Below are 14,019 nucleotides of genomic sequence, written 5' to 3'. Positions count from 1 at the left end.
GTTGGCTTAAAGAAGATGACCTCGACCTTATTAATTATGTGGTGCATTAGTGATTTTAGCAAATGCATTTTCCTTTTCTACAGATATGAATTTCAAGGAAGCACAGACATTATCCAATAAATATTTGACCATTCCATGTGCTTTTTGTAATTCAGGGTTGCGGATTGCTATGGAATATCCTACCATCATTGAGGACAGGCTGGGAACACCTCTCAGTGGGATGAAAGTCTGTCAAATGGAGCACTTATTGTACATTTATTGATATCAGGCCAATTTAGATTCATCAGCTAATCTAGTATGCATGTATTTTGAGAAAACTGAAGTATTAGAGGAGAAAATCACACTTACAGTGAACAGTCCTAGAACTGAGACTGTGAGGCAGGAGTATAAGCTTATGGATAAGTTAATGATATAAAATGTAATATTAATGAATGTTAGTGTTTCTGTAGGAAACCATATAATTTACATATCATTTTTAAAAATCAAGGATTGAAAAATGAAGATTCATATATATACATATTGTGATAAATTAGATGACTCCAACACAACAAAAATAGTTGGGGAGCGTCCCCGTATAATGTCTAAAGGACAATAATGAGAAAAAAAAACAGAATTTGTGATCAAAATGCTGTATAGCAATTGACAGTTTTACAAATGTGAGAAGAGTTTTTATACAAGAAAATATGGCCGACACAAGTGAGCTGGCAGGCAATGACGTCATGGCTGTCAGACAGAACTGACGTCATCTTTGGAAGCCGGAAGCGATGCCATCGGGGTGGAACTGGAAGTAACGTCTTCTGGGGTGGAACCGGAAGTGGCGTCATAGGGCCCAGGCATAATTTCCCACATTTGGTCTGCAGAGAAGAAAGAGAAAGGATCAGTGCATTATTTACAAACACCGACTATTTTATTGGCTTGTAGACCACTCTAATATACAGTATATATTTATGCGTGTGCATTCATAGGAGACAGGGGTTAGCATTGTGTCCCAATGTTTTTTCTCTTAAGACCTCTGCAGACCGGAAGATTGACAGCTATAACACCACTAACATCACTTCCAATGTCTGTTCTTCTGGACCCACCACCTCCTGCTGGAAGGAGTTAAGACCATAAGATCCACCATCTTAAAATCAGTTCAATTGCAAACTTGAGTCTGAGAAGATGTGTCCACAATTATTGCATGTGTTTTTTTTTTTTTGCTGTTCAAACATCAATTAAATGCGTCCCAATTCCATAACCATGGTCTATCTGATCTCTTACAATATATATGTGGCTAGTAATCCACAAAGGGAGATGAGTCGCGTATCTTAAAATAGTTTTTCATTTCTAAGTTGTCGTCATCAGAGGACAATTATTAGACGTACAGAAATCAAAGGGAAGATATAGCAAATTGGATAAATAAGGTGGGGTTTGGAGGGTGTTGTTCATAAAGCCTTTTTATTATTTAGGTATGCTTCTTTTTAACCCTCCCCTATGCAGGATTCATATCTGATACACCACTGTGACAGGGAAGGGTGTACCACATAGAACGTGCAATCAGGTTGGAGTCGATTGCTTGTTGAGGTCTGTGGCACTTCATATGTAAGCATTGTTTGGTAAATGTCTTGGGGTCGCTGTTTGATATGAACAGATGGAACAGATAACGTCTTTCGTTGTTTTTAGTATTCACTGTAGTACAGTGGGTGTGATGTTCTCGCCAGAGGTTTGAAGTTCAATCACAAAGATGCATCTGACATGAAATTCCTGGGCCCCCTGGAGCACATCATACAAACCACAAGAAATAAGGCCAACCATTTACATATGAGACATCTGACTGAGCATATTTCTAAAAAGAACAGAGGGCTTTACAGAATAACAACAGCATTGTTATTCCACCAGCTAACAAAGCAGGCATGATAGTCGCAGTGGACAAAAAGCAGTATGTCACAGCAATAGAGGAAATGCTCTCTAACACCATTGCTTACGAGCAATTAGCCAGTGACCCAACAAACACCACAGCTATGAGTAAACTCCATAATAACAACCGTTTAAACTTACAGGATTATTATGAAATGAAATCGAATGATGTGATCTACCCAAAATTCTATTGCCTCCCAAAAATCCACAAAAACATTTTGAAATTCAGATCTGTGGTTAAGCCTAACTGGTGGGCCAGCATATAACTTATCTAAAAGACTTTTTCAAATGGTCAAACATTTCACATATGATTCAGATTGTTCTGTTAATAGTGCTGAAATGGCATTGCAGCGCCTGAAGAATGTATCCATCGCTGATGATGAAATCATCTTCTCGTTTGATGTCATGTCGCTATATACCATGATTCCAAATCATCTGGCCACAAAGACTTTACTGACAAAACTAAACAATGACCCCACCATAACGACACGAATGAAACTGACCACAAATACATAATGTATTTGCCAGAAAACCCATCTCCCTTTTAATGGTTAATACAATGTACAGAAACAAACATACATGTTTCAAAATTTGGGGAGTAAACACAAACAGTAAATGAACACATCATGTGTCTTTTATGATAGTTTTTATCCATTTTTATAACAGCATGCATCGAAAAAGGAATGTGCCACTTGGTTGCAGCTCCAGTGCTGCTATTCTAGTTTAATACAAGAGTTTCAAAGTCCTACTCTCATGTGCACACTCCCAATATCCATATTCGTGTACATTAAGATTCAGTCCTAACGTTGGCACAGCTGTCTGTATTCATTTGTCTGAGTGTGGAAGCTGAAGGAAAGTAGAAACCAGCCCTGGATGAACTTCCACCACCCCAAAGACATAACCCTTCTCACTGGCGCTCTACTGATCTGGAGGCACTAGACACGTTTTTGAAGGGGGATCCAGCATAACAGATGCTGCTGAAATTCTAACATCCTGTCAACATTCTCCTTACCTTCCAAAGCAGCAGTATGCCTGGTCTTACCCAGTTGATAGATGTAATCATTCATTCATCTCACCTACACAAAACCATCTATAAGAAACCATTTGTGAGTTATCAAATCCAGCATAAAGTAAAGCAATCCCATTTCAATGGTGGAAATGTCTGCCGTCTTTCAACAGGCATGTTGTGTAAGTTGCCTGTAAATTCAGTACTAGGGAGGAGAAGAGGGCAAAGCACACATTGAAGAGGAGGACATGTTTAATGAAATGCAGAGTAGGAGACCATGTTTGTGCTGGAAAGTGGCACAGAGCAAAGCAGCCATTCAGCATTAGAAGGAGGAGGAAAAGAAAAAAGTAAGGAAGAGATGAAGGCCTCAAGTCACTTTGCTAGACAGAATCCCACAGCAGGTAGGCCATTGTGTCAGCAACAGCAGGTTAAGGCAAAATATGTGAAACCAACATTAGCAAGTAATGCTGGCACTTAGGTTCATTAGATGTAAAACAATTACTATGCTTGCTTTAAACACATTTATTTTAAACAGCATCACCCAAAGAAATTACGGAAATGAGATTGTCCTTCCTTGGATGAATGTCCACATGCTCCTCAGGGGAGAAAGAAGTACAGTACCAGGCATGATGATGGCTATTTATCACCCACTAGGCAGCCGCGTTTAACAATATTGTCATGCAGATGCACACTCTGACTGCCAGTGTCTTCTCTCTCTGCCCCCTTGGTGGTAGCTGTGTCTATTCCAATCCCTTACTATAAGAGTGTCCTCACATAGCTCTATTTCCATCACCCATAATGCTACAAATTCATTTAAAAGGATATTGAAATTTATTTTCAGTAAATTCAAATTAAAAGAACACACACACATTAGCCACAACATTAAAATTAGCAACAGGGGAAGTGACTAACATTGATTATCATGTTGCAATGGCACATGTAAAATGGATGGGATATATTAGGCAGCAGGTGAACAGTCAGTTCTTGAATGTGATGTGTTGGCAGCATAAAGAATTGTCATTATTAAGGATCTGAGGGACTTTGAGAATGGCCAGATAGTGATTGCTAGATGATTGGGTCAGAGTATCTCCAAAATAGTGGATCTTGTGGGGTGGTACCAGTATGTAGTAATTAGTACCTATCAGAAGTGTTCCAAGGAAGGACAACGAGTGAACTGGCAACAGGGTCATGGGAGCCCAAGGCTCATTGATGCACATGGGGAGCGAAGGCTAGCCCATGTGGTCCAAGCCCACAGAAGAGCTACTGAACGCAGAAACTTAGTGCTGGCCATGAGAGAAAGGTGTACTCGGGCATCTCAGCTTGCTGTATAACCACAGACTGGATAGAGTGCTTTTGCTGACCCCTATTCACTGCCGAAAGAGCCTACAATTGGCATGTGAGTGTCACAACTAGACCGTCAAGCAACAGAAGACGGTGGCCTGGTCTGAAGATTCATATTTTCTTTCCAATCATTTGGATGCTTTGGTGCATGTTCATCATTTTTCTTGGGAAGAGATGGCAACAGGATGCACTGTAGGAATAAGGCAAGCCAGCTGATGCAATGTGATGTCATGGGTGATGTTCTGCTGGGAAACCTTGGGTCCTGGCATTCATGTGGATGTTACTTTGACATGTACCACCTGCCGTGTACACCCCTTCATGGCAGCGATATTCGCTGATGGCAGTGCTCTCTTTCAGCAGGATAATGCAACCTGCCACACTGCAAAAATTGTTCAAGAATTTGAAGAACATGTCAAAAGAATTCAAAGAGCTGACTCAGCTACCAAATTCCTCACATCTCAGTCCAATTGAGCATCTGTGGGATATGCTGGAAAAACAATTCCAATAAATTGAGGCCCCACCGCCCAATTTAGAGGACTTAAAGCAGGGGTTGGCAATGTCAGTTCTAGAGGGGCACAGTGGCTGCAAGTTCCAACTCAATTACTTCATTAGAAACCAATCCTTGACAATCTTGAACATTATTTAATTTTACGGCTTGTTAGTCTGCCATGCTAAGTAGATTTTGTTCCTTTCCAAGGAAATCATCCAAATGAGTTGAAGCCTAAAAAGGATAATATTCAGTCTGTCACATGTTTCTATTAAGTCTTTTACTAAACCAAATAGTGCATTATGAATCCTCACAGGTGTAACTGGAAATAAGTTAGACGGAGAACTGCTGGCTCCTATGTCATTTGTATCTTATTGCTAATGAGGAGTCATTATAAGCAGTCAATGCAGCTGTTTAAGACTGAAATACAGTGGTGTGAAAAACTATTTGCCCCCTTCCTGATTTCTTATTCTTTTGCATGTTTGTCACACAAAATGTTTCTGATCATCAAACACATTTAACCATTAGTCAAATATAACACAAGTAAACACAAAATGCAGTTTTTAAATGATGGATTTTATTATTTAGGGAGAAAAAAAATCCAAACCTACATTGCCCCCTTGTTAAAAAATAACCTAACTGTGGTGTATCACACCTGAGTTCAATTTCCGTAGCCACCCCCAGGCCTGATTACTGCCACAGCTGTTTCAATCAAAAAATCACTTAAATAGGAGCTGCCTGACACAGAGAAGTAGACCAAAAGCACCTCAAAAGCTACACATCATGCCAAGATCCAAAGAAATTCAGGAACAAATGAAAACAGAAGTAATTGAGATCTATCAGTCTGGTAAAGGTCATAAAGCCATTTCTAAAGCTTTGGGACTCCAGCGAACCACAGTGAGAGCCATTATCCACAAATGGCAAAAACATGGAACAGTGGTGAACCTTCCCAGGAGTGGCCGGCCGACCAAAATTACCCCAAGAGTGCAGAGACGACTCATCCAAGAGGTCACAAAAGACCCCAGGACAACGTCTAAAGAACTGCAGGCCTCACTTGCCTCAATGTTCACGTGTTCACGACTCCACCATAAGAAAGAGACTGGGCAAAAACGGCCTGCATGGCAGATTTCCAAGACGCAAACCACTGTTAAGCAAAAAGATCATTAGGGCTCGTCTCAATTTTGCTAAGAAACATCTCCATGATTGCCAAGACTTTTGGGAAAATACCTTGTGGACTGATGAGACAAAAGTTGAACTTTTTGGAAGGCAAATGTCCGTTACATCTGGCGTAAAAGGAACACAGCATTTCAGAAAAAGAACATCATATCAACAGTAAAATATGGTGGTTGGTAGTGTGATGGTCTGGGGTTGTTTTGCTGCTTCAGGACCTGGAAGGCTTGCTGTGATAGATGGAACCATGAATTCTACTGTCTACCAAAAAATCCTGAAGGAGAATGTCCGGCCCTCTGTTCGTCAACTCAAGCTGAAGCGATCTTGGGTGCTGCAACAGGACAATGACCCAAAACACACCAGCAAATCCACCTCTGAATGGCTGAAGAAAAACAAAATGAAGACTTTGGAGTGGCCTAGTCAAAGTCCTGACCTGAATCCAATTGAGATGATATGGCATGACCTTAAAAAGGCGGTTCATGCTAGAAAACCCTCAAATAAAGCTGAATTACAACAATTCTGCAAAGATGAGTGGGCCAAAATTCCTCCAGAGCGCTGTAAAAGACTCATTGCAAGTTATCACAAACGCTTGATTGCAGTTATTGCTGCTAAGGGTGGCCCAACCAGTTATTAGGTTCAGGGGGCAATTACATTTTCACACAGGGCCATGTAGGTTTGGATTTTTTTTTCTCCCTAAATAATAAAAACCATCATTTAAAAACTGCATTTTGTGTTTACTTGTGTTATATTTGACTAATGGTTAAATGTGTTTGATGATCAGAAACATTTTGTGTGACAAACATGCAAAAGAATAAGAAATCAGGAAGGGGGCAAATAGTTTTTCACACTACTGTAACTATTTAAAGGTGGGGAACCTTTACAAGCGAGACCACTAAAATAAGGCATCAAAATGTCACTTGAGCAATAAGTGCTTTATCAGTCATAATTGACTTCTCATTAAGTATCTGGGTTGGAAAAAAAACTGCAGCCACAGCAACTCTCCAGGACCGATGCTGCCTAACGTCTTGGTGCCAGATACCACAGGACACCTTCGGAGGACTTGTAGATTCCATGCCTCTACAGTCAGAGTTGTTTTGGCACCACAGGTATTAGGCAGGTTGCTTTAATGTTGTGGAATAGTTAAAGTGATTTGAATTTGATTGGTTTCATATGTAACACAGCTACAGTAGTCATTAATGTTCTTTTATGGCCTGTTACTCTATGCAAATGGTATTTTGTTGGTTTAGAAGATTCCCTATGTAGGTTAAAAATTCTTTTAATTACTGGGTTTTGAAGTAGCATGGAGAATTGATTTTTGCATTTTAAAGCAAGAAACTTATCAAGCCAACATTTATTTCCTTGCATTATTGCGGAAGATTTGAAAAACACCTTTAGGCTCTATCACATGCAGCAATAGCCTCATTACATTACCAAAAAAAGTCACAAATAAACATGTTTATTTGTACACCTAATATTAATAAAAAAGATTCATGATTAAGACATGTCAATCAAACTTTATATTTAAGGTCCCATGTGTCATGATTTGGCTAATGATCTTCTTTAATTTTTGTCTGTTCTTTGGTTAATTTTTTTTTTTAATATTGTTTTCAGGGTTTCAGAATGCAAAGAATCCATTGGTTATATCTATTGTATCTATTTTATTATTGGTTATATCAATTGTATATATTATATCTATGTCAAAGTGTTTTTAACAATGCTAAAATGAATTTAGTCTTCCTGTGCCTGTATATTGTTTTCTTATGGGTGCCGTCATTTTTGTTGAGAGTTGCTACGCATTTACCAGGCGAGATGACTGAGAATGTGTGACGTCACACCAACAATGTGACTATATAAAGATTAGCCTGTGCATTCCCCAATCGTCTGAGATTTCAGATTCCTCTTAAGAAAAAAACTTAAGTAAACGTTCTTATTAATTTACATCAGTTACAAATTCTTGTGTAATATAGTGTCTGCAGAATTTGGGTCTGGGTCATTTTTGGCTACTGCCACGTACAAGCACTTATGGGACTTCTTCAAGGCTCCTGTAAGATAATCAACTCCACCCCAGATCAAAACAGGGTTCTCTTGCTGTTTCTTTATTCTTTTCTGTTTGCAGTCCCGACAGACAAGCCCCTAAAGACTCCAGACCCCTCAAGCTCCAGAAGACCTGCCCTTTTTAGGAGAATTGCTATATATACCAGCCACTCACTGGAAGTAACTACAAGGTGAGACACAAAAATAACCAGACTGGTCTTGGGGCTTCAATGGAAGATACGTATGGTGCGGTGTAGTGATCGGGAGGGGGAGTATATAGAAGGTGTCAATGTTTAGAATGCTGTAATTCATCAATAAATATATATATTTTTTTACCAATCCAGATATTTTTGTGTCTCACCTCTTATACACTTTGAGACCTGTGTCTATGAGAGATTGTGTTCCTGCTCAGTAAATGATCCAGGCACATTTTGATCCACAGCTGAGGCTGTTTGTTTTGCGTTTCTACCATTAATTCTTGGAACTTTAAACAGGCTTTACCAGGATGGTACGCCTACTCATAATACCTCTTTTCTCTTATCCTTATACTACCAACTCTCGTACTGTATCCCAACTTCAATCTTTGACTCATTGCCTGACCTTATTTATTTGACTTCTTCACAATTTTGAACTTAGGCTGGTTATTTTGGAATCTTGTGAAGTAAATCGAAGTATCAAGTCACTAGTTTACCTTCATATACTTAATGAGGATAGCAAAGACAAACTTTGATTACTGACTCCAACATAAAGACATTTAACACTAACATCTTTGTACCTAATGACAGAGTCCACTGGAATGGCCAACATTTATTTATTTAGTTACTTAGTTATTTTGACTTAGGAGATTTCTTTCTATTCACACAATCCAAAGAACTCCAAAAAGATTTTTCACAGTTGGTGCTCTTTTATATTCAAACTGAGATATCCTACTTTAGCATTATCTAACATTCACATAAAATTTGAAATTTGGCAGGAGTTTATTTTTGTCAATTTAAAACAAGGAAACAGTGTTGAAAGTTCTGGTTGTCCAATTGCATGTAACCATTCGATTTAAGGCAATGACCAGAAAATAGACTTACCATAAAGCTCCTACATGGACAAAAAAAAGATTCAGGAAATGCCTGCTGGAACATCCTATTAACAAAAAACATGTACTTTTCAAATGTCAACTACCTCAAAAAACAGTCTTATGTTCGACTGATTAAGAGACAGGAACAAAGACAGAAAGAGGGATCGTGTTAAATTTAAGGAAGGAAATGGACCCAAGAGGCCAACAGGTCTTAAATGTGAGTCTTTTAAAGAGTGAAAAGCCCAAAAGAAATAAGGCAGTCCAAGCAAACAAAGTCCCAAAAACAGTACATTCAAAGCAAAGTTAAAAAACAGCACAGGACCAAAAATCCATTAATTACAATAAGCACAGAGGAATCACTGGACTCACCAAAAACTCCCTTGTGCAGGAACAGCGAGAGAATCTTTGGATTGATAGGGCGAAGGGCGGTTCCTGGTGGTAACTGGCAGGTGGCCCCACCCCTTAGGGGGTGCTAGTGTTATTTCAGCCTCCCTTCTTCTCCGTAGTTTAGAGGGAAACAAGACAGAGGATAACTAACATCATTTTTGCTTCAGCCCAGTAATTCACTCCACTTTTGGGAATGCACTGTAAAACCAAGAGGGCAACCAGAAGGGAGCATTCATTTCGGACCCATATCTGGTAGAAACAGAGCTCCTGGCCAGAAGTATTTTTTTTGACCTATTTGTATAATTGGCAGTGAACGATACTCAGGTACTTTGCAGTGTATCATTTTTAACCTTTTGTCTCTTTCCACCATTAAATGAGATTTTGCTATTGTGGAACCCCAAATCTTTGCTCTGTCTAAATTTCCTTATTTTTACACCATATGTCACTGAGCTTGTTTAATCCAGTTCAGGGGTGAAGTCATTGTATTATTCTTATTGAGATCTCATTCCTACTACCTGCATACTTTTGTCTTTGGGTCACCCCTACTCCACTTCTTCTTAAACTCATTGCTGACTTTGATATTGTTGATAATAACAATAGTCTACTGTAATATACTACATCTTATTAGATTTTTTTTGTTTCAAATAAGAAGCATTAAGCTTCACTTTATAACCTCAGGCTGCACTTAGTACAGTGTCTAAAATGACAGTTTTAAACCTTGATAGGTCTCAGTCTTGTGCTCCTAGTATTTAAAGCTTTTTTTATTAATGACTCATAGCATTCCATTTCTCAGTTCAGTTTAAGGTTTTAGTGGCTTGGTTCTGGTGACAACTTGTCCTTTGGTTAACAACTTTTCACAATTCTTGTTCAGACTTTGCTATCTGGTTTCATTTCAGCATTCAGATACTGATTCTCAAATGCATCTCCCTGTACTTTTAGCACGATTCCCTCAGTTGCTCACTAACTCTGTCATCAGCAGGCAATTCAGAGTGGTTAGCTGAAACTAAAGAAACAGTTGGCCTGAGACTGTGATGCAGTTCAGCGAAGCCATTTATGATACCTGAAACTGGAATGGCTTCAAATTCTGGATGGAGCGGTGCTAACCAGTATACCACTATGTCAGCTATACCTCACTTGTCAAAAATGTACTGTGTTGCACTTTTTTTTTTTAATTGAATTCTTATTTATGTTCTTTTTAGAGTGCCTTCTCATTGTGTGATCAGCGATATCCTGTATGATGTACAAAATAAAAGTTCTTTATCCAATTTATCAACACAGTTGTGCAAGTCCCATTCAGACCCTCAAATATTTCTTGAATTGTAGTTACTTAAATGTTCAGTATTTGTGCCTGAATCTTGAATGTTAATATATCTGCATTAACTTTCATTGGACAGGTGTGATGTCAATTTCTTTTATCTCCACTAACTATGCTTGTAAAGACATGATAGATGTTACAATCTATCTGCCTTTCCATCCATTTTCTAAACCTGCTTTATGTATAATAGGTTTACTTAAAAGTGCAGCCCAGTTAGGCCTCCGGACTCTGAATCTATTAGGTCGCCAGATCGATCTCCACAATTTGACCCACTGTGTGACCCTCACATTTCTAAATTGGCTCACATTGTACAAGTAGAAAGAGTTGGACTGTACACTTTTGAGTAAGTAAGTATAAGATATATATCTGGCTAAGATTTGCAGCAAGAAAAAAACTTACATCCACCTTGCATTGAACAACCCCCATATGTACAACACAACGCACAGCAGTGCACAGTCAGTGCACGTTGCATTCCAAAAGTGGTTCAGTGGGACTGACTTAGTTCTGTGCAACATGGGATGTCATTTTAATGCTGGAGATAGGCTAGACACACAAAGAATAAAATAATTCCCAATTTTTAAAAAAATTGCTATATGTTTATGGTACAGCAACTTGTTTTAGGTGCCTTCGTGATAAACGGCTAATGAGATTACAAATCACCCTTAAAAATGGTGAATTGTAATGTCAGTTATCTTTCATTTTCATTGGTTAGGAAAAAAACTGATATATTTTGTTGTGAAATATATTTGAAGGTTTTAGCATACAACTGCAATAAGTCAGGGGCTTCAGATCCTGGGCAGCACACATGAACCATTATTAATGGACAAACTAAGCTCATTGCACGACAAACACAGAAGTGATACCAGACTCAGATCTACTTATTTGGTCAAAATCTGCCCCCAGACTCCTTTACCTTTTTCATCCTAGCAACAAATTCTTAGGATTTAAATTTCGAGCTTAGTGCAGAAAATAATCATCTCCAGTTAATGCTGGGTCTTTAAGTACATTACCTTGCCTGGACCGATATTCACTATATTTCAGCTTCCTGGGTCCTCCCTGCGTGGAGTTTGCATGTTCTTCCCGTGTCTGTGTGGGTTTCCTCCTACAGTCCAATTACATGCAGGTTAGGTGGATTAGCAATTCTAAATTGGCCCTAGTGTGTGTTTGTGTGTGTCCTGTGGTGGGTTGGCACCCTGCCTGGGACTGGTTCCTGCCTTGTGTCCTGTGTTGGCTGGGATTGGCTCCAGCAGACCCCCGTGACCCTGTGTTTGGATTCAGCGGGTTGGAAAATGGGTGGATGGATGGATTTTGTTATCTAAATCCACCCAAACCACCAATGTCACAATGCCAGGTGGGCTGAAATCCCACTTTCCTTGAAACAGTCTGTGACAGGTCAGATGAGAGTGTCTCTTCCAGACTGAATTATATCATTGGGCCTATGCCTCCAGTCTTGCCTGGGGCTGTTAATCCTCTATCTTGGCTTTAAATTGCACACAGGCTAGTTCTGACTCAGTTCTCTTACTTACTCTTCCTTTCACCTCCTCAAGTAATTATCTATCTATCTATCTATCTATCTATCTATCTATCTATCTATCTATCTATCTATCTATCTATCTATCCCCAGGTCTGTATCGATTATAATAAATACAAAGTTTTTTTTCACAAAAAAGAAAGCAGGTTGGAGTGGAATTACACAAACAGTCCTACATAGTCATTCCGCTGCCAGATCAGTAGTTTCCCAGAATGAACTTGAGCAATAGACAAAACCTGCCATTGCTCCACTGTACAAATCCATATACTGTACAGTATGTGAACAATTGTAGTAATGGACTGAAAAGCATCTTGGGACAATGTTTACTGCAAAAAGGAACTGTATAAAATAAAATGTGTACTCAAAGATTAGCATGGAAAGGAAGGAGTCAAAATAAAAACTGATGCCAGTATGTCCTCACTCACTTTATTGTTGCCATGTCACTTAACAGCATGTCTTTAGACTGAGGGAATAAACTTGAGTTCCAGGGAGAGAACATGAGACTCCATATAGAAGGCCCCGCAGTCAGGATCTGAACCTGGGTCCAAACACTCTTGTATAACATTTTTATGCACATAGATTAATTCATTATTTGAAAAAAAAAGAAATGAATAAAAATGCAGCATGAAAGGGTTTAGAAGTGCAGTTTTTCATTGCACAATGTACATACTCATGTTTTCTAGCTTTGATCTTTTCTAATAAAAGAGGCATTGTGTAATTCTTTCTAGACGATTACTAAAATGCTTGAGAAACAAAAATGCCTAAAAATATGTGCATGATCAAATTTAATTTCTTGAACAATAGTTTAATTGTTTATATTCTCATGTGTGGTTTCAAAATAAGCAAATGACAGGCACTCAGAGGAAACTTTCCATTAAGACTGTGTGGTTTTCCTAACCATAAGCTTGATGTTCTCAGAAATGCATTAAAGTATTAGGTTGATGCCACTCATAACAATATGAATATCTCTGATGTATAGTAAAAAATATTTGAAAATTCCCTTCTTAGTAAATTGATCAACTCATTAATTCTTGCATTTTACTATGCATAGGCATAGAAAAATCCTTTAGTTCAGCCCTCTGTAATTCACCCTACCACCCATTTTTGTTTCTAAAGGTTTTATAAAACATTAAAGAAAACCTTGGATAGAAGAGTTGTTTTTTTTAAACAGAAACATTTATCTCCTACACAAAAATGTGAAGCATCACAGCTGATTTTCCTAGTATTATGACTCAGTTTGTTCAAATTTTTTATAAAAGGCAGAACTAAGTGGAACTTGAACATACAAGGAGGATTACTTGACAAAATTCAACATGCACATTTAATTCCAAGATAGGATGCCTTGTAAGAGTAGAGTATATATGCTCTCCATGTGTGCACACCGGTTTTGTTTCAGGGACTTGGATGTCCTCCTTCATTTCAGATCGTGTCAATTACAAATTCCAAATTGCTGCGGGGTAAGTATGTAACTTGGCAGATTTTACAATTGCACATACTAATACTGGAAAAATCATTCTGTGTGCCTGTACCGGAAAACACTGCATAAAAATGGATGGATAATGGATAATCACACTTATTAGAAAAGTACTAGAAGGGATTTAAATTTCATGTTAGTTATTATTAGGAGACAATATAAATTGAAATGTTTTACCAATATTTTTAGTTATCTAGCTAGTCTTTGCTTAACCAGCTTACCTGTCTTAAAATTAACCACAGAAAGATGTTAGTTCATTAGTCCTTTGATAGCCAGCAGTCATACTTCCCAGAATATATACAGTATTGT

General features: G+C 38.5%; 1 protein-coding gene across 1 annotated transcript in view; it reads right to left on the bottom strand.

Annotated features, from left to right (window-relative positions):
* Positions 1–622: 622 nt before the first annotated feature.
* Positions 623–14,019, bottom strand: part of faxcb (failed axon connections homolog, metaxin like GST domain containing b) — an 82,438-nt gene continuing 69,041 nt past the window's right edge. Inside the window, exon 6 of the mRNA XM_039747596.1 lies at positions 623–854. Within this exon, the coding sequence (XP_039603530.1) occupies positions 727–854 (128 nt within the window). The 3' untranslated portion in view covers positions 623–726. The remainder of the gene's footprint in view (positions 855–14,019) is intronic.

This window comes from Polypterus senegalus, chromosome 3, assembly GCF_016835505.1.
Source record: "Polypterus senegalus isolate Bchr_013 chromosome 3, ASM1683550v1, whole genome shotgun sequence".
NCBI classification, from domain to species: domain Eukaryota; kingdom Metazoa; phylum Chordata; class Cladistia; order Polypteriformes; family Polypteridae; genus Polypterus; species Polypterus senegalus.
Note: the sequence above shows the minus strand (reverse complement) of the source record. Positions and strands in the feature narration are given on the sequence as shown.